Source organism: Microchirus variegatus (genome assembly GCF_963457635.1).
Source record: "Microchirus variegatus genome assembly, chromosome: 1".
NCBI classification, from domain to species: domain Eukaryota; kingdom Metazoa; phylum Chordata; class Actinopteri; order Pleuronectiformes; family Soleidae; genus Microchirus; species Microchirus variegatus.
The window spans coordinates 34,986,863-35,007,915 of NC_139802.1; the positions used below are offsets into that span (position 1 = coordinate 34,986,863).

Below are 21,053 nucleotides of genomic sequence, written 5' to 3' on the forward strand. Positions count from 1 at the left end.
TAACATTTTTCTGTGTCTTTGTAGTCACGAAAGTTGATGGATTCTCTTAATCACTGAGCTCTGCCTGTTGTTCCACTTACTGTACTGAAACACAGCCAGAGTGTTGTCTGTTTTCTCTTGATCTCCAGCTTCCTGCACCGCAGGCACAGTCACTTTTAACACACAAACCAAACTCTGCTCTTGATATTTCAATGATTTCCTCTCCTAATATTGAAGATAAATTCTGGTTTTTAATTATTTCATAAAAGTTTTGCATTAGTATTGCACTGTCTGAGCTGTGTACTCTCATTCAGTTGCACACTTAATTATGGTATATAATACACAACACAATCATTTGGGCCACACAGTGGAACGACAGAGCCATTACTCTTTATTATACAAAACAGTTTACCGTCAAACTTATTGTGAAGATGTTATTTTAATGTAACATAGTCACATATTGTTTAGTTTCACAGATTCAGTCATTACTTCTCGGCTCCAGGATTGATGTTAATTACTTGGGCCAGATTTCCCTTTATCAGCATTAAAGTTGTTTACATACAACACACAATTTAAACCACACATATGGCACAGCCAACTCCAGCAAGAGCTTGAAAGACATCATTTCACCACTGATTCTGCAGTGGGAACTCTTGGATGTGAGACCTAACGACTCATTCCTTAAATCTTGTTTATCTCGGACTACTTAATGACGGATGTACAGTTTTATTTCACGTTGTGCATGTTCTTTAAATACAAAACGATGACTGTATAACATAATTAAAGTCAGCCTCTCGAGGATAATTACAAATATGTGGGATTGTGGGACATGTGTGTGTTTTTTTGGTATGGTCTGGTCTTGTTTTTCCTCGCCTACAATCAGAAATTTTGAAAATGCATTAGCACAAAGAGTAAACGTTTGAGATTCTCTGCTAACATGTTTGCATCTAGCACTAATATTCCTTCTGTTTGGTGCATTGCACTTGCTGTTGTGTGATTTTGTAATTTCGGATGTGAGGGTTTACGGTTAACAAAACAAAAGTCTTCGAGATGAAGCAAAAGAATCTTGTTCTTCCACTACACAACTGAAACTCAACAAGGAAAGTGTGTGTTTGTTGTGTGTGTGTGTGTGTGTGTGTGTGTGTGTTTGTGTGTGTGTGTGTGTGTGTGTGTGTGTGTGTGTGTGTGTGTGTGTGTGTGTGTTTGTGTGTGAACAACACCTAACAAGTATCACATGAGCTGTGAAATTTAATGAAAGGAGTAGCCAATAAAACTGGTTTGAATTGGCAGTCGTAGTGTTCTTGATGAAACACTACGATGTTCGTGATGAAAGAAAGAGGATCCATTTTTCGTTAGTAATATATAACATATGTTTTGTGTGTCGGAAGTGATGAAACACAAGCAATTGGCATATTTTTTTTGTATAATAATAAAGCTCACTCTGTCTCACCGTTACTTTTTTTATCTTTGCACAAATTACAGAACTACCACGGGCCTGAGTTTGTGAAGATGGCCAGTGAGCCCTGCGTTGCCTTAACTGTCCCCTCTTCATTTATGGTGAGGATATGAATTTGGTGAAAATGTATGATGCTGATGAATGAGTGATGTCACAGAGCCTCCATTATTTCCCATTCGTAATTTATTCCTCCTATTCCTTTCTTCCCACAAGAAACGTGGAAAGGCAGAGGAAGTGCAGAGAAAGATGGGTGTCGTGCTGCTGAACGGCCAAAAGCTGGAGCTAAGTTGTGACATCAAGGCCATTTGTAAAGACGTTCTGGACATGGTGGTCGCCCACATCGGGCTCGTGGAGCACCATCTCTTTGGCCTTGCATACCTCAGAGGTACAGTGTGCTGTAAGCTAAATTGGTCTGTGGCTTCAGGTGCTTGTGTGTATTAGGTGCATTTACACTACCATTCAAAAGTTTGGGGTCACCTATACATTTTTTTTGTTTTCCATTAAAAGTCACACTTTTATTCATCAAAAGAAATGCAAAATGAATAGAAAATATAGTCAAGACATTGACAAGATTAGACATAATAATTTTTATTCAAAATATTAACTTTGCCCTTCAAACTTTGCTTTTGTCAAAGAACCAGCAAAACAGTTTTCAGCTGTGCTAACATCATTGCACAAGGGTTTTCAAGGGTTTTCTAATCATTCAATAGCCTTCTAGGGCGATTAGCAAACACAATGTACCTTTAGAACACTGGAGAGATGATTGCTAGAAATGGGCCTCAATACACCTATGTACATATTCCATTAAAAACCAGATGTTTGCAGCTAGAATAGTCGTTTACCACATTAACAATGCATAGAGAGAGTCCTGATTCATTTAACGTTATATTCATTGAAAAAAGTGCTTTTCCTTAAAAAATAAGGGAATTTCTAAGTGACCCCAAACTTTTGAACGGTAGTGTAGGAGTTGTGTGTGTTTGTAGATATGCATGTTGTGCTATGTAGAAACGTTTAAATAGCTCATGATATATAGTATACAGCTGCTCTGTCCTGAAATCATGAAAGTATACATCTGTGTCATTACAAATCAAACATAATTTGTAAGTGTCTCAATCTGACTCCCCACGCATGCAGAAAACGAGTTTTTCTTCGTTGATCCTGATGCCAAACTTTCCAAAGTGGCCCCAGACGGGTGGAAAGAGGATCCCAAGAAGAGAAAGTCGGACGTGCCTTTTAACCTTTTCTTGCGCATCAAATTCTTCCATGATGATGTCAGCTTCATACAGTAAGTATGCATGTAAGCTTAACCTAAAATGGTACATTGACTCCATCATCGCTGGACAGAACCATGCCCAGATGTTGGCACATCAACATTTTTTTTTCTCTCTCTCTGGAAAACAGACACGCTATGACCAAACATCAGTACTACCTACAGCTGAGGAAGGATGTCTTGGAGGAGAGGTTGCGCTGTGACACGGAAAGTGCCATGTTACTCGCTTCACTGGCACTGATGGCTGAATTCAGTGATTACCAACCTGAGGTACCAGATTTAAAAAAATAGATATAAAAGACAAAAACATATTTTATACAGTTTTAAACAAACTGTTAAGAATTAGAAGATAGTATAAATAAGTATAAAATAAAATGAATGCTGCTCTCTCCTCTGTGCCTTAGCTCCATGGAAAGACCTATTTCAGGCTGGAGCATTACTTGCCGGCCTCCGTCTTAGATAAAGTGGACCACACGACCCTCAAGGAGGAGCTGCCCAAACTTCACAGCAACTACTATGGAGCATCTGAGGCAGAGGCGGAGTTTGAATTCCTCAAGGTCAGCAAGGCAGAAATATAAAGTCCCAAATTGTTATTTTTTTGTTTTTTTTAATTGCTGCACATGTGCTGTGAAACACGTCAAACGTGATATTTTATGTGCACCAAATGGTGGGTGTTCCAGGAAGTAGTTGAATTTGGCAGAAGAAGTAACAGAACATTTTAGTGTCCACAACAAAAAAGAAGCTGTGTCATTCGTCTGCCTTTTATCCTTCAGTCTTTGTGAAGTGTGTTACTCAATCAGCTCTATTTGATTCATGCTACACAACTCGGTACTCGTTTTTGATCACTGACCCAAAGAATGTCCTACTTTCTGCATGAAGTGTGTAGTATTTTATGTGACACATCTGAAAACGGTGGAAGAATTAAACATTTGTGTGTTTGTTGTTGTGAAGTTGAGCCAGAAGCTGACGGAGTACGGAGTCCATTTCCACCGGGTGCTCCCAGAGAGGAGGTCTCAGACTGGAATTATGCTGGGTGTCTACTCCAAAGCGGTAGTCATTTTTGAAGTCTTAAACGGAAATCGTACCCCTGTGCTTAGGTTTCCCTGGAGGGAGACGAAAAAGATTTCATTTGCAGTACGTACCTGTCTTATTTTCCTAGAAAAATACAACTGTGCCATTCTCTAATTCACTACAAGTTACCCTGTTTGTTATTTGCTTTTGCTTATCTTTGCTGCTTTATTTCTTCCTCTGCTACAGAAAAAGAAGATTTGCCTACAGAACACGTCAGATGGGATTAAGCACACATTTCAGACGGACAGCATGAAGACGTGTCAGTATTTGCAGCAGCTCTGCTCCGATCAGCACAAATTCTACCTGCAGATGAAGGCCCGTCAAAGCAACCAGGAGCTGCAAGACCTAGGTAGGACAATTTATGTATAGCATAATGTATCATCACATGACATGACCTCAGGCTCAGACGGATGCAAATATTTGACCAGAAAGTAGCTGCATTTGTAATCCAGAGAAGTAAAACCCCACACATGACATGTGCAGAGGAAGGCAAACCCTGTGAAGATGTCAGCTGCATGTGTCAGCCAGCCTTCTTGTTATCACCAGACACAAGCTTATGCTTGTGTATTTCCCTTTTCTTACAATTTCACCTGTTTTTCATTTGCCAAAAAATATATTTCTGTATCGTACCCAATTTCATTATTGAACATTTAGGTGAAATTATAAATAATAATTCTATCTTTGAACAAAAAGCCTGTTGCATCAATGATGTGCCACCTTGCAGGATGGCCTGGACTCATCAGAAGTTAAATATTTGTAAGGCTGTCAAGGAGACCATCAGATTTGATGATTATAACGGATATCACCAGGAAGTAGAAACTTGGTTACCAGTGTTGAGGGCAGTCCTGACATTTCCAACTGTACATTAACCACCTTGAACGACAGACAACTTTTTCAAGTTGAGAGTAAAGCCTTCCCAATAGTATTCAGGTTATTTTCAAATTAAGAGAGGAAGGAAAGTATAATTCAAGAGGAGTTGTATATGAAACATGTAGAGTAAGAACCTGCAAAATATTGATGTATTTCAGTTTTAGGTGTTGAACAAAGTGATTAATTGAAATTGTGTACCTCCCTGTAGAGTTTCAATAAAGGAAAAATATTGAATAATCAAGGACAATAATTGAATATATGTTTTGTTTTGTTGTTTGTAATATATACAAGTAAATTCATATCTCATAAGTGAGCAATATTCAGTATTTTTTCTCTCTTGTATGTCCTGCATGTCATCAGAGAACTGCCCCCTGAACCTTCTACAATATTCTCGGAGTGGAGAATCAGTGGGAAGGACGGTGAGCTCTGACAGCTTATCGACGCGCTCTAACCCAGACCAACTGAAGAGGATTTCATACTCGGAGGCGGCCCTCAACAAGGCACCGTCCGGCCCAATATTAGTCCAAGATGAGCTGCACTTTCCAGGTTACAATCCAGTTGCCTCCACAGTCCTTTCCAACCCGCGCGCAATGAGCCGCTCCCACCACAACCTTGGACATATGCCGGAGTCTCCAGAGCACCAGGTGGCAAAGTCGTATCATGGCCAGCCGCACAGTGGACTGAGTCAACCGCAGTCCAACCAAGTGGCCTCTGACTTCCAGCAACACCACAGAGCCAGCTCAGACACAGGCTCTCCGACACACCACCCAGACAAGTGAGTGAAATGAAATGATCCATTCCACATATGACAGTAATACTGCTTAAAACTGCACTTGTTGTTATGAAGGACAGATGTTCATCTCTGGTTAGTAATTGTTTTCCTTTCCATCAAAACTATTCAGAAACTTCACTCTTTGAGTCTTCAAGCTCACCTCACGCTATAGTTTACTAATTTGAGTCTTGTTACTGGGGCTACTTGGCCTCATACTACAGAGACATGGACAAATCTGTGTGTTAATTAACCCTCTGGAGGGGGGTGTTCAAACCTGCCCTGTGTGTTGTTGTGCCTACCTGTGTGTTTGTGTTTATGTTCCTATTTAATCAGTACAAAAAACAAAACATATTTGAATGCCAGTTGCTCCCTCTTCTGTCAGCTTTACAAATGGCATGTGGGATTTTAAGTTGAATAGGATTGTGTGCACACACAGCTCAGACAGAAATAAACACTACGTTTGGTGTAGCAGAGCATGCTTTTCTTATTTTCATTCAGTCAGTTTCCTTTTGATTCCTGAAAAAGTTGCCTCCTCAGGCTGAATCGTATTCTTTTCCCCTCTCACAGGTCATTCAGCGCAGCGTTGCACAATAACCAGGCCTGGAGCCTCAGCAAGTCCAAAAAAGACTCGGACTCCTCTTCCATAGAGGAAAATGGCCAAGCTTATGTAGTAGGTGGGGATGTTAACCTAAAACACACATGAGTGATGACAATGTTTATTAAGTTATCTGAAATGTAGTGTATATATTTAATGTCCTTGTGGGTTCAGCTGTCATTGTACCGTATAATGCACCACCGTTATTCTTTTATTTTTATTCTTTTGATCTCTTCTTGTTTTCCAGGGGTCAGTATGCACAGCTCCTCTGGACAACCTTCCACCCCAGCCTCTTTTGATGGTTGGTATTTTAATTTCTCAGATACAAACTGCAGAAAATTCCCGCACCAACTTTCCACGATCCCCTGATTTTATAGCGATCTTAATCCTCTCGGTCAATCTGTTGAACCGCATATTTATCGCGGCGCTGCCAAGTACGGATATGCAAATCAAAATTACGGTTACATAATGCATAGTTGAGCCTGTCCGTTCTGCGCTGTCTGCCCCGTGGAACTGAACTCTGGCTTGGCTCCCACCATTTAAAAGCTTAATGGTTGGCTCTGAAGTCAAGACCTCCCCTTTCATCCCAGCTAAGTCCATCTTTTCCGGCCAACTGTGCTAATGTAGAGCCACACCAGCCACACTGCATGCTTGTCTGGGTTGGATTATAATTACAGTCTTCATAAACGACCCATCTTAAATCCCAAATGGAATTAATTTACCATAATTTCATCATATGCGTTGGTGATACGTGACAGAACTCATGCATTGCATGTATTTATTTAATTTTTTTCACTACACAGAATCACTCATGAAAAAACTCAATGCTTTACCATCTCCAGAGAGAGAGATCACAACTGTAAACCTAAAGAAAGATGCAAAGTACGGTCTGGGTAAGTTTCCCTTCTGCCTTGTCTCTGTAACAGAGCGTACAACTTAATATATAAACACTGTACGTTTATATATTAAGGGATTTGTGTTCTCCTGATGTGATGTGATGTGTTTTAAGAGCATGTACGTAGTGAACATGTACTGTATGTGTATATTTACATCTGTTTGTTCTCTCCAGGTTTCCAGGTTGTAGGAGGAGAGAACTCTGGTCATATGGATCTTGGTACCATCATTAGCTCCATCAGTCCTGGAGGTCCTGCCGACATCAATGGTAGTCTCAAACCTGGTAGGCCTGTGCTTTGCTGTCCTCCTTCTTCATAATTACGTTAACGCATTTTGGCCATTTTGCACAGTACTATGATTAAAAATATAGAGAAAGGAAAGTAAAAGGTTTTGTAATGATTGGAGTTGTAATTCAGTTAGGTATTTGTGGGCTACAGAAAAGTTTCAGACTTTCAAATTGGGCCACAGCACTTTTAGGTTTTTAAATGACTGGATTATGGAATTTGTTTGCAGTAATGATTTAAAGCAGGTTCTTGTCTTTCCTCACCCGTTTGTCCTCCTTGCTGTGATGTTTATGCAGGCGACCGACTGATCTCTGTGAACGAAGTGAACCTAGAGGGACTCTCTCATGCTTCCACACTTGATCGTCTTCAAAATGCTCCTGATGAAGTTACTCTGGTGGTGTCGCAGCCCAAAGAGAGGCTCTACAAAGGTAAAAGCAGGGACATGTGTGGAGTATTTTGTAATATATAAGAATTACATATTGCTTTTACTCTTAGACTTGTAGATTAATAACTCTGTTCTTGTTCCTTGATTTGGCAGATTCCTCTTCTGGCTCCTTCCAGGCCAAGTCTGCAATGAAAGCACTAAGAGGAGAACTAGATATTGATACCACATCAGAGGAGCACACAGGAACAGTAAGCCCTACCCCTCCTCTGCACAGAAGTGCCACGCCACCAGCCTCATCGTCCACAGTCCACCAGCACCCCAGCCTCAGTTCTCGGGACTCCAGGACAAGCGGTTTTACGAAAATCAGCCCGCTCCCGGTTAATGGAGTTCAACAGTTGCTTGAAAGAGCTACAGCTTCTGCCACATCTTCATCCGTGGCCCAACAAAATAGACCAGAATCTAACGTGGCTTCGGATACTGTGCCACCAGCTCTGCCACCTAAAACTAGAAAAGCTAAAGTGTCAGAAGCTCCCAAAGTCTCTGAACATTCTGACTGGGGGGATTCTGACATGGACGAGGAGACCTTTTCCAGTAGTCAAGAGAAACTCAAAGGCAAAAAGGTGCGGCATTTGTGTCAATGAATTCATTCACTGTCAGGAATTATCCTACACACTGGGATTTATCAATCAAAACTTTTGAACAAAAACATTTGTATATCTGAGTGGAGCAAATAAAATTAAACTTTTGTTAATGTGTTCATATTAGATTGGGATTAGATTGGTTCTTCTTTTTCAAAACAAGCATTGCACACAGTACCTGTCAAATGCTTGGTACTACTAACTGCCTGCTGTATATAAACTTCCACTATAAACTGCCAGTCATTGCATTTACTATGTCAATGTAAGGCAGTTTGTTAGCGGAACACTGCACATCTCCCCCCCCCCCCCCCCCCCGAATAGAATACTGTCTGCTCGTTCCTCTTCCAGTATTACCTTGTTCAGCTTCCTCCCTCTCCCTTGATCCTTTATTCTCTCCGCATGTTCCAGCTTGTGATAAATCGACTTGTTTTCTGTTTGCAGGAAAACATCATGGAAAATGTAAATGGTAATGCCCCAGGGGTCAATAGTCTCCATCCAGGAGATCTATTTGACGTTGAGTTGTCGAAAAAAGACAGCAGCCTGGGCATAAGTGTCACGGTACTGTTTGGAAAGGTTTTCACGCTCTCTTTGTTTTGCCCCTTCCCCCTCCTCATTTTGGCATTTTTGTGTGGGTTTGTGAATGCACTTTTTTGTTGTTGCTTGGGTTGATTCGCTTTTATGACGCTTGGGAATTTATTTTCTGCTCAACTAACTCAACAATTTCATACTTTGATGGGTTTAATCAATGCAGGGTTTTAAAATTAACACATTTTCACATTCATACTGTTTAACCAGGTCCAGGAAGTGATCTTTCTACTGGCTGCCTATGTGTTTGCCGCTAACTCTAGAGAGATTTGCAACCAATATCATTTATTTTTAACAGAATTTCAACACTTTATTGATTGGCATGGGTTAATTTACTCTTCAGACACAATAACTTTGTGTCTTTACATTATAACTGTCAAATATTTGTGTGCAAAACAAAATGACTCGCCGTGTTGTTGCGTCAGCAATGCAAACACAAAAAAAGGAAACATCAAATTCACCTAAAAACAATCAGAACCGAATGGGCACCATATAGAAATTCACATTGTCTTGTGATTGTTCGTGTTTAACCCCGATCTCATCAGTCACGTCACAGTGGATGGTTTTTTTGGTCATTTACACTTCGCTGAGTGTTTCATGACTGAAATGATAAATGCTTTAACTGCTGCTTAAAGAATATTTAAAAAAAATGAAACTAAAGGTCAGTAAGGTAACAGGTTTCATTGCTTGTGTCATTTTTTTGCTGTGTGTGAAAGCAAGATATCATTTCCTCTCAACGAATTGAGCAGCTGGAGATGAGGAAAGGAAATTAACTTCTGGAAACACAAATAATTGATTATAGTCTGCTAGAATTGAATTTGGTCAATGGAATATGTGGCATGAAGCAACTGACACACATAAAGCTTAAAACTGAGCCAGTAATTGTGCAGCCGTTGTGTAGGCAGACAATAAATGATCTATGATCAGGTCAACAAACAAAAGCAGAAAGTAAAAAGCACCAAACTTCCCCTTCTACAATATTTCAGTAATGTAACGCACCAATTCTAAACCTACGGTGAAGACGAAAGCATTTATCATTTTACCAGTGAAAAAAAAACCTCCACACATCCCATCAGACCTCCCATACACAATCTCGGGTTGTCACTTTGTCCAAGTAGATTAAAATCTGTTTTGTTTCTTAGGGCGGAATCAACACTATGGTTCGACATGGAGGCATCTACATTAAAGCGGTCATTCCCAAAGGTGCAGCTGAGCTCGATGGAAGGATACAGAAAGGTAAACAGCCGTGATGCTCATGTTTGGTTTACAAATAGTGCTGGTTGAGCTATTTCTCTGTCTTAATTAGTCTCCGTCTGTCCTGTTTATACTCAGGTGACCGTGTGATGGCTGTAAACGGCAAAAGTCTGGAGGGAGCCACTCATCAGCAAGCAGTAGAGGCTCTACGAGACACTGGGCAGGTGAGGCACAGCGTTTGTCCCTATTATGTTGCCGTCAAGCTGGTCAGGAAACGCTAAGCAAATAATTTCCTCGCTCAGACGGTGTCCTTGTTGCTGGAGAAGGGTCATCCGCCCGCAGACAACGTCCACGCTCCCGTCACACCTCTGTGCGCTCGATCGAGTGTCGTCAGCAACCGAGAGCAGAGCAAAAACAGAGAACAACCGCATGAGGTCAAAGAAAAACCAGAGTATAACTTCATCACGCAAGGTGAGGTGGCACAGTTAAACGCACAGTGTATGCACATGTAAATTGTAACTTTTAGATATTGTTATGCAGAAATGTCACATATCACAGTACTGGGCTGGAGTCTCAGAGCAGCACTGGCTTTGTTGTTTTTATGTGTCATTTTATGTCTGTAATCATTGCCATCTGGTTTTGAATGATGTGACAGACAGTTAGACTTATATTAGGGTTTAACGACTACAACATGTGTACGTAACGCTCAAGCGTGTTTTGAATAAACCTGGTGTAATAGACTTTTTTTCACAGCAGATGCTTAATGACATGAAATAGTGAAATGAGGTATCAGGTGCTGCCTATTTACACCCAGAATCCACAAAGTCCTGTATAAATGATTGGTGTAATGATGGCAATGAAAAGCAATAACTCTGTGACTATTAAATAACAGTGTTTTCACTGAGGCCATTTGTTCTCTGCGGGCAAAGTAACTCACTGTAGGTAATTTCATTTGAAAGTAAATGAGCGTGTGTGTACAACCTATTAGCAACACTCCGCTGCCCATTTAGAGCTCATTATCTTGCCTGTGTGAAGGGCATCAATAGTCTGCTTTCTCCAAACAAGCCAGCGTTGTTTCTGAAGAGTCATTGACTAGTTAAATCATCTACAACTACAGTATATGCCTCTTTCTTACAGTTATTCTAGCAATATTTCTGATGGTGATTATTACAAAGTGGTGTCTCTTTTTTTCAGTGAGAGGTTACATTTATGGGTTTACATTAATGTCATTTGTCTTTTGTTTCCACTCTGAGAAAATTGCAAGGAAGTGATTGGGATAACATAATGAAATGGTAATACTAGTAAAAGCCTGAGGGAATAAGACAGATAAAAGCAACACATGGTACCACAAAGGAAATGTGTTATTGACAGGAAAATTCAAAGTGTTTCTGAGATGGTATACAATCTTCACAGGTTCTGATCTCTCCCTATTACTTAGCTCCTCCACCCATTCTTCCACACATCCTGTATCTCTAACCTCTTATTCTGTGTGGCCTGAATGCATCATTCACACTGCGCATTTTTGTCTCTACAGATAACGTGTTTGAGGTGTGTCTGCTGAAGAACACGTCAGGCCTGGGCTTCAGTTTTAGTCGAGAGGAGAGCATCCACGACGAACCTCACAGCGGCTCCAGCATGGTGCGGGTTAAGAAGCTGTTTCCTGGTCAGCCTGCAGCCGAGAGCGGTCGAATCAACGTGGGTGACGTCATCCTGCGGGTCAATCAAACGCCCCTCAAAGGACTCTCGCAACATGTACGCAAGACTTCTCATCCTGTTGCAACAATTAGGTATTATTTATTCAATTACTATTATTTATTTGAAATTATGTGTGTTTCTTTCAGGAGGTGATTTCAGCTTTGCGAGGAACTGGTCAGGAGGTGACTTTGCGCCTCTGTAGACCTGAACCTGGTATTCTTCCTGAGATGGACACTGCAGCTTTGGTGAGTCAGAGTTTCTGTCCTTTACGACTATATGAGACTCTCAAGCTCCATTAGATGCCTAAAACTGTAGTGTGTTACTTTTAAACATAAACAAATGTGTTAAATTCAAACTATTGTGAAATTAGTTCACTCAATGTTGATTAAGCCTATTATCTCCACACATCTTATTTGTGTTTCTCATTATAGCAGTGCATAGATTTTATGTGGTTAGTGATTAGCAAGAAGATATTAGTTCTATGTCAAGACAGATGGAGCCAACAGCAAACATTGCTCTGGTAAAGCAAACAAGTTGACGTATGACACACAAAGAAGTGCATTTGTAAAGTGTCAGAAGTGAGTTCTGCTGATCAAAAAAGCTGATCATTCAGCAGTTTGATGGGACAAATGCTTCTCATCCCCTGCCTACACTGCCAATGTACACTCAAGTCAGGCTCCGATAGTATTGCTTGACATAGCTCATTTTCAGATTAAGGACACAGCACACAAATAATGCTACATTGATTCTGTTCACAAAGGTTATGCAGTGCTTTTAATGCAGTATGAATGAAATGTATTTCTTCTCAGACACCCAGGCCATCACCCAGAAAGGAGGTGTTAACCCAGACGGAGCCCAGCGCCAGCATCGTCAGGACAACCTCTCCTTTAGCTCCACAGGCTAAGACTAATAAGGGCCTGGTGGAGGACGCGCTGGAGAGGCTGCTGAACAAAACCCCCAGCCGCCGCAACAGCTACAGTGACAGCACAGACGGCGATGAGGAGGTGGAGGAAGCCTTCAGCCCAAACACCCTGGAGAACAGCAGGCAGACTTGGGAGCGGAGTGTCTACCACACCCCCAGCAGCAACCTGGGACGTTACAACAGCACGGGTCAACTGGACGACACCATCCACTCGGCCTTCTACTCCCCGAACCTGCAAATGACAAGATCAAACCTCAGTGAGAGGTAATTTATCAGTGTCGAAGTACTCATAATATCAGCTGCATTTATTGTAGTTTTCTAATATGAAATTTTCTTTTTGGTTGTTTTTGCCAGGCATCTTTCATCTCTAGTCTCAGCTGATATAGAGGCACCCACGCTTCCTATGGCCCCCCCTGTCTCTGCCCCAAGCCCAGATCCACTGCCTCCTCCTCAACTGCCTCTGCCCTTAAACCTCACCATGCCTGGCAATGGACAGGACATGGAGGAGTTTGTACCGGTAGGGACCGAGGAGGGCGAGCTCCTCATATAACCCTAACCCTAAATTTAAAAATAAAATAATATTTAGATACTTTTATTTTAACTTGTATTCTTCTCTGTTGATAGGAAGCTGAGCTAAAGGTCTCCCTGATGAAGTCAGAGAAGGGCAGTTTAGGCTTCACGCTTACCAAGGGTAATGATCATGGGTGTTACATCCATGACATTGTCCAGGACCCTGCCAAAGGAGATGGAAGACTAAGGCCCGGGGACAGAATGATCATGGTACAAACTTGTCCCCAACCCTCCCTCATCCTTTGTACCCAAAAAGTTTCAGATTAAATAATCACAAGCTCTATGTTTTGAGTACAGATTTGAGATAATGTTTCCCAATTAAGTCCTTTTATAAATCAACAAACAATGATTATTTCATTTTCTCTGGACAGGTGAACGACACAGACGTGAGCAATATGGGTCACACCGAAGTGGTCAACCTTGTGCGTGGTGCCCCTCGGGTGGTTGACCTGCTGGTGGGGAGGGTTCTGGAAGCTCCTAAGCCTCCCATTGAAGCCCACTTGCTGCCAGACATTTGTTTCAAGGGCAGCCAGGATGCACTGGGTAAGAAACAGCCCTTGTCATTTGATATAACCTCTCTAGCAAGTTTGAAATTTAAGGGGATATGCAGTATATGTAAAATATGTCTTTGGCATTTAAGAGGGTTACTACAGTGCCAATTCAAAACATTGCGAGAGCGTGGTTGCCAAATCTTCCAAAATACAGAAGCACAGATTTGTGTACATAAACATGTACATATGTAACAGCATCATAGATTGTTAAAGTGCGTTTGATTTAGAGCAGCAGAGGAGAATTATCACATTAACAGGGGAGATAATGGATGTTATATGTGTTGTATTCTTAGTGACAAAGTGTATGGCAGAGAGTAGAGCAGTTGCTTCTGTGTCTTCCTTTCAGCTTTCCGCATCTCTACTGCGCAGCCTCATTTTTCTTCTGCCCCTTTCAAGATGTTTTTGAGAGTGGTGCTGAGGCTTTTTAGGTTTGTTCACTTGCAAAGCTCAGCAAGTTGCTGCTCTCTGCCGACATCCTGTGTGGTGAAGTGTTGAGTTATAAGGTGGGTGGTGATGGTGGTGGTTGGCACAGCAGATCAAAACACCAAACCAAAACATAAACACGAGAGTGTGCAGTCTGCTCAGTGAAGCCAGATTGATTCAGTTGAACATATTTCCTTGATCTCTAATGACACGTTGACTATTTTATGACTATTAATTCTTAATTCTCCGGTGTCTTTCCTTTCTCCTCTCCCCAGGTTTGGTACTGGATGGAGGGAGTGACAGTGTGTATGACGTTCTGTTTGTGAAGGACGTCCTGCCAGGGTCTTTGGCCTCTAAAGAAGGCAGCCTGAAACCACTCGATCTAATCCACTACATCAACGGTGCTCCCACGCAGGAGCTGACTCTGAGTGAGAACAGGAGGCTGTTGGAGCTCTCCCTCAACAACCTCACGGTCAAAGCCACAAGGTAGAAGCACTGAAGCACAGAGAAAGAGTGACACGCAGTGGAATTTTACATGCTGAGTCAGTGTTAATGTTGATGTTTTAACTCAACAGAAGATTATTTCCAGCTCAACATTCTATATCTTTCTGCTTTTTTGTGCCTCAAAGGGATGGAAAGCCTGTTTTTCCCACACAGAAAAGTGTCTCTTTTCTCAACAACAACATTAGCAGCCCTAAACTTTCATCCAGGATGAATGGTACGTTTCACACCGTGACGCTTATCTGTGACATGTCATTTCATGTTGTTTTATTTTGCATATAAATGTCACATTGTTTTCTGTTTCAGGGTTTCTTAAAGCAGACGATGCAGAGTGTCTCACAGCACTTTGTCCCTTAGATGTGAGTTTGTATTGTGCATTAATTCAGACGTATTCTTCCGTTTCTGCATTCATTGTTTTGTGTGTGTATGTAACTCAGAGCCTTGTCTTTCTTGTTTTACGATATATCAAACATTAGTCGACTAATACCATTAAGCTCAGGCGTGCTTGCTTGTGCGGCTTGGTTTTGAGTCATGCCGTTTAGATGACATCATGTTTGTTTGTGGAACATAAACAGGAGGAAATCTTAGAGCTGGATCTCGGAAAGCCGCAGTCTGGAGGTCTGGGATTCTCTGTGATTGGAGGGGAAAGAGGCATTTTTGTCAAATCCATCACACCAGGAGGAATAGCAGAGTCCTTGAGCCAGCTGCAAGTGGGAGACAGGCTGCTGAAGGTAAGTGCCTTTTGACATCTGATGGACTTTAACATAATTTTAGTCATCGTAATTTAATTTAATAAGATTTCATGTATATTATTTCAGTTCTAAATGTTACATAACTCATCTGCCCACACCAGAAACCTTCATACATTTAACGCTACAACCTGTGCCAGCCTTTTAACCAGGAAAATAAAATTGCAAATTTAGCCCAGTTAAGTTATCTGCACAACCCTAATGCACAGCCTTTATGAAACAGAGAAGGCAGCCTTATAAAACTTCTGCAAAGCATAAATGCTGTTGCATTAAATTTTTTAAGAAGATATTACTTCATGCTTATTGCTTATTTAGATAAGTATAAAAATAATCAAATAAAGTGACTTTCTTTGCATTCGATTTCCAATCAAGGTACACTGGTAATCATTGCTTGACATTGTTCTTATTAGGGGTGGGTCTAAATATCGATTCTGTGATATACTGTATCATCCTCCTCCCTCTTGCAGTTTAATAATCAATATACGAAGGCGCTCTAAAGTAAAGAGTCTAGGTCAGTTTCACTCGCCAGGTGTCACTACTTGGTCTCGCCTCGTGGTGGCGCTGCTCAAATGAATGAGTTAAACTTAACTGGAAGTTACATGGCAAAGAAGAGGGAGTTTACAGCGGGATAATGGCGGAGAAACAATATTTTGATTATCACAGAATCCTTGTATCGTGATATTATTGGTATCGTGGAACATGTATCAGGTGTCATATCGTTAGGTACCATGTGATTCCCATCTCTAGTTAATATGCACTTAGATAGTGTTGTGACTTGCAAAACTATACAATTTCAAACATGATAAAAATGTAGTGTTCTACAATTAAGCACATTTAAGAAAACGATCTCACAGCTCTGATCGTTACAAATCTATGCCATGCCTTTTTAAAATTATAATTGTTTGTACTAGATATGATGGGCATTATGTGATTGTAACTGTGCAGTGTCTGTGGATGTTCTGAGGTTGTGTGTTATTTCCCCCCAGGTGAATGAAGAGCTGATGACAGGTGTGACCCACAGCAAAGCGGTCACCACTATCCGTAAAGCTAAAGGCTTGGTGCATCTAGTCGTGTCCAGACCGCCAGACCAAAACCCAAACACATACCTCGCTTATCTCCCCATCAGCTCTGACCAGTGCAATGAAAATACAGGTACATATTTTTGAGGGATAAATGCTCATTTCTTATTTCAATAACATAGCGAGATTGAATTTGATCTGTATTTGCCGTTTTCAGATCTGAGTGAGGACAGTGGAGTGAAGACTAAACTGTGTACTCCCCAGGATGAGCTGAAATCTGGCAGCTTTCCTCCCATACCGCCAATAGGTAGACCATCCATTAATGATGCAATGTCTAGTTATATGAAGGAACTGAATCTATTTATGAGTTATACACTGTGTGAATAATACATGTGTTTGTTCAACTTACAGACTACGACGATGGTCCATTGGAGCAGGGAGGAGAGACGGAGAAAGACGCTGAATTTTCTGAGGACACGGACTGCGATGGCTCTTCTCTACCTGAAGATTCTCCTGAGGTGCAAATCAAACCCAACACACTTTTTGGAACTGATTATATTGGATAATCTTTTGTTAATTTCTTTTTTTTATCCCCCACACTTTATCAGAGTTCCCGAAAAGTGGAATGGCAAGAGGAGAGTGTCGACGATCCGAGAAATGAGAAGTAAGATTCTTTGTTTTTTGGGGCGTACACCTGTATCATGTTGGCTGATAATTATATGGTGCAGTGCTTCCCGTTATATTTCACACGTGCTCAACGCTGGTGTCGATGATAATAATCAACAGCTATCTGCAAATGAGTGCGGGGCAGCCAGAGGAAGATGAAATCACATGGGGAAGTGATGAGCTGCCAATTGAGAACATGAATTCCAGGTCAAGAGATGGTAAGACTGACTTTGTCCAAACTTTGGTCACAAAATTTTAACTTATTTTAAACTTTGAAGAAATGTCTCAAATAGCATGCATGGGTTATGTTTGTGAAAGTAATGACAATGATCAGTGACTAAAGATATCTTGTATGGTTAGCAAACAAGTCAGTTCCTCTTTGTTGTGCCGCTGTTTTGTAGGACTGGTATTTGATAAGTCTGTGTCTCTTCAGATGGGCCAATCATCACGGAGGACGAGCTGACCTCTTTGCCTCTTGTCAAAGTGGTCCCCGATGGACAGTTCACCGGACCAAAGCTCAACACCGTGGTGCGCATGATGAGGGGGCTTCTGGAGCAGAAAGTGCCGCTGCAGGAGTTTGAAGTAAGAATTTTAATTTCAGTGCACAAGCACTGCTCTCAGTAGACGACACGAAACCAGGCTCCTCATTCCTCCCTACCACATGCAATAACAATACATTTACATTAGTGCAATATATAATTTATAATATTATAATTTATTTATTTTTATAACAACCTGCAGCACAGAGTCCTACACAAACTTCCAGCCTCAGAGGATTTATCTGTCCAATGGATACATGTTGTATATGACGGCAATGTGCCAAATGATCACTTTTCCAAATGCTAACTGCTGCTAGCTCCCAGTAGCCTCTGGCTGATGTCATTTCCTGTCCCTTAAGTTTTGTTTTACTTTTTTTTCATTATTATTATTAAATAGATACTACTAAAGTGTTCTACTAGAGTGTCTACTAGGGCTGTTCATTAGGGCACCAGGGAACTAGTTTAACTTGGAGAAACAGGGTGTAATATAGGTTCTTTAATATCTTTATATATTGTAAATTGTTTTGGTAATGCATGTTTACTATTTATTATCTTTATCTTTACTGTCTTTGTTGCTGTAACAACATGAAAATGTCTTATATCTTATCTTATGTGAGGTAGGGTTAATCAAGTCATTGTTTTCAAATCTAAAAGTCAATATGAAACATTGCAATTAGACTGCTATTTTTTTTGATCTATGCCAAATTTAAATATAATTATTAAAAATATATCATACATTAGATTGATCGATATTTAGATGAATAGAGTACTGTTCTGAAACTTGATCATAATCACAGTATACGTCATTATAATTGTTATGTGTAAATACATGACCTGAAGTGTTCGGCCCCAATGTGAATTATAATGTTTTTTTTCCTTGAAAGAATCTCCAAAATCTCCAGCCACTGGACGACTGTTTAATCGGTCAGACAAAGGAGAACAAGAAGAAGAATCGCTACAAGAACATTGTTCCCTGTAAGAAAAGTCACATATGTGTCTTTTAAGGAGGTGTAGTCACTGTGTCACTAAAACATTTTTACTTCATTCAACTCTTCTAGTTGACACCACTCGAGTTGTTCTGGGCAAAGATGGAGGCTACATCAACGCCAACTTCATCAACATGCCCGTGAAGGACGAGAGCTTCATGTACATCGCCTGTCAGGGACCTTTACCCACCACTCTGGGCGACTTTTGGCAAATGGTTTGGGAGCAGAAGTCCAACGTCATTGCCATGATGACACAAGAGGTGGAGGGTGGCAAAGTGAAATGTCAGCGGTACTGGCCTGACACGCCAAGGACGGCAGAGATGGTGGACGACCGGTTACAGATCACGCTCATCAAAGACCAATATCTGGACAACTTTGTCATCCGACTCATCGAGGTCAAAGATGTCCTTGTAAGTTTATGTCCTCGTACGCTCTTATTTTCTTCGAATAATTTGATTGATTTTTTAAACATGTACATTTCCTCCTCAGACCAGTGAAATCCAGCACGTAACTCATTTGAACTACACGGGGTGGCCCGACCACGGAACGCCCTCACAGCCTGAGCAGCTGCTCACGTTTATCTCCTACATGAGGCACATTCATCAGTCAGGGCCCATAATCACCCACTGCAGCGCAGGCATTGGTCGCTCAGGAACGCTCATCTGTATAGACGTTGTTCTGGGTCTCATTAGTAAAGATGCTGATGTAAGTTTGATTGTCTTTTATCTTGTTTACTTTCACGCTGTTAAAAAATAAACTTCCTGTTTGTTTATCATCTTTTCTTTCTTCCCTTTTTGTAGTTTGATATTTCAGACGTCGTAAGAACGATGAGACTTCAGAGACAGGGAATGGTCCAAACAGAGGTAACTTTTCTTTCCTTTTTTTAAATATGGTTATAGTATCAACTACATTAATTTATATATTAAATCTTCCTTCTTTTTTTCTTAGGATCAATACATTTTCTGCTATCAAGTGATCCTCTACGTCCTCAGATGCCTTCAAGCTGAGGAAAACATCTCAGGATAGTAGACGCCACATATCAGCGCCGTGTAGCGGCTGAGTGACTGTTTTTCACTAGAGCAGAGTTGACACAGGCAGAAATTGCCAAATTTACACAATATGTTTTTTTAATGCCTTAAAATATTCAGTTCCTTTTTAAGAGTAAACCATTTTAAGAAGTCTATATTTTTATGTTTTGCTTTTTGAGTTTTCTCTCCCTGGCTGCTGCTCCCTTTCAATGCATTTATGAGAACTGCTGATTGTATTTCCTATCATCACCAGTAGGAGAACACTAATGTTTTTTTGTTTTTTTTTGTCAGATTCTTGGATATTTTAAAAAATAATTATAAAGGTGATCGATGATCTCGTATTTTATGTGGAACAAAATCGTACTTGTGTATTTTGAATCCTATTCTGATGCTGGAACATGCCTTGACAGAATACTATGTCAGTATTTGCTTTGTAAATCTATTATATACAGTGATTGCTAACTGCCTGAGGTAAATGATGAAATTAAAAATGTACATATTAAGCTCCTGAAAAATTAAACTGGATACATATTAAAATGGTTTGTAGCAGAAGATTTCATTTAAAGAAAATCTAATATTTCCCTTGTCTTTTGTCACTTTAGGGCTCATTCTCGACCCAAAAATGTTACCAGTCGTGCTTTGTACAGAAGTTGCCATCACATTCCTAACTTTCTGATCGACACTTGCCATGATATAAAGTACATATAAAAACATTTTTAAAAAATATATACAGCTTCAGCAAGTTTGTTGTCCATCGAACCCACTGAAGAGTAAGACGCTACAGCTTGTCTTGTGCACATGTAAACGGTTTGATTCTGGTTGGACAAGAGTGAAATGGAGGCCACTGCTTTTTAATATGAAAATGCAAAAATGCTGCCTATGATGTTTACCTATGCTGAGGCTGTTTGAAAAGTTAATAGAAAAATAAATAAATGAATATAGTATGTGAAGGTTTTTTTTTACTGCATTATATTGAAAATGTTATCTTGTCAAAAATAAAAAATAAACACAAACTAACTCTGGTTTCTATATGGACTTTGGGATTTAATCAACTGTTCTTTTATATACTTTTCAAAGACTGGAACCTTCACGACTTTTGGTCCATGTTTCACTGGCCATCATATGTATAAACCGAATGCACAATCTGAGTATATTGTCAGTGGCTGCAGCTATTACCTCGTTCCACCACCAGGTGGTGCTAGAGTCATGTTTTATATCATATTTTACCTGACACTGACGTGGGGTGAAACAGCTTACGATATGCAGTACAATATTCCTGCCGTGGATAAATTTACATTATAACAGTAGCAAAGGCAGTAAAGATGAAGATAATAAAATGGTAAACATGTATTTCCACATATGTGAAAGTACAAGATAGAAAGGTATTGGCAATACGGCTATAAAAAAGTTA

At 40.5% G+C, this 21,053-nt stretch overlaps 1 protein-coding gene across 1 annotated transcript in view; it reads left to right on the top strand.

Annotated features, from left to right (window-relative positions):
• Window positions 1–20,526, top strand: part of ptpn13 (protein tyrosine phosphatase non-receptor type 13) — a 46,912-nt gene extending 26,386 nt beyond the window's left edge. The window contains exons 11-49 of the mRNA XM_083886416.1: window positions 1,462–1,536; window positions 1,649–1,820; window positions 2,570–2,720; window positions 2,837–2,975; window positions 3,110–3,262; window positions 3,657–3,839; window positions 3,963–4,125; window positions 5,007–5,421; window positions 5,986–6,092; window positions 6,261–6,314; window positions 6,817–6,906; window positions 7,083–7,190; window positions 7,488–7,619; window positions 7,730–8,196; window positions 8,656–8,772; window positions 9,942–10,035; window positions 10,132–10,217; window positions 10,296–10,464; window positions 11,528–11,745; window positions 11,835–11,933; window positions 12,498–12,874; window positions 12,965–13,127; window positions 13,235–13,390; window positions 13,552–13,723; window positions 14,430–14,640; window positions 14,784–14,872; window positions 14,962–15,014; window positions 15,231–15,386; window positions 16,391–16,556; window positions 16,641–16,730; window positions 16,835–16,941; window positions 17,032–17,087; window positions 17,210–17,307; window positions 17,523–17,671; window positions 18,513–18,603; window positions 18,687–19,024; window positions 19,104–19,319; window positions 19,415–19,477; window positions 19,563–20,526. Coding sequence (XP_083742542.1) covers window positions 1,462–1,536; window positions 1,649–1,820; window positions 2,570–2,720; window positions 2,837–2,975; window positions 3,110–3,262; window positions 3,657–3,839; window positions 3,963–4,125; window positions 5,007–5,421; window positions 5,986–6,092; window positions 6,261–6,314; window positions 6,817–6,906; window positions 7,083–7,190; window positions 7,488–7,619; window positions 7,730–8,196; window positions 8,656–8,772; window positions 9,942–10,035; window positions 10,132–10,217; window positions 10,296–10,464; window positions 11,528–11,745; window positions 11,835–11,933; window positions 12,498–12,874; window positions 12,965–13,127; window positions 13,235–13,390; window positions 13,552–13,723; window positions 14,430–14,640; window positions 14,784–14,872; window positions 14,962–15,014; window positions 15,231–15,386; window positions 16,391–16,556; window positions 16,641–16,730; window positions 16,835–16,941; window positions 17,032–17,087; window positions 17,210–17,307; window positions 17,523–17,671; window positions 18,513–18,603; window positions 18,687–19,024; window positions 19,104–19,319; window positions 19,415–19,477; window positions 19,563–19,640 — 6,021 coding nt within the window. The 3' untranslated portion in view covers window positions 19,641–20,526. The remainder of the gene's footprint in view (window positions 1–1,461; window positions 1,537–1,648; window positions 1,821–2,569; window positions 2,721–2,836; window positions 2,976–3,109; window positions 3,263–3,656; window positions 3,840–3,962; window positions 4,126–5,006; window positions 5,422–5,985; window positions 6,093–6,260; window positions 6,315–6,816; window positions 6,907–7,082; window positions 7,191–7,487; window positions 7,620–7,729; window positions 8,197–8,655; window positions 8,773–9,941; window positions 10,036–10,131; window positions 10,218–10,295; window positions 10,465–11,527; window positions 11,746–11,834; window positions 11,934–12,497; window positions 12,875–12,964; window positions 13,128–13,234; window positions 13,391–13,551; window positions 13,724–14,429; window positions 14,641–14,783; window positions 14,873–14,961; window positions 15,015–15,230; window positions 15,387–16,390; window positions 16,557–16,640; window positions 16,731–16,834; window positions 16,942–17,031; window positions 17,088–17,209; window positions 17,308–17,522; window positions 17,672–18,512; window positions 18,604–18,686; window positions 19,025–19,103; window positions 19,320–19,414; window positions 19,478–19,562) is intronic.
• Window positions 20,527–21,053: the final 527 nt, after the last annotated feature.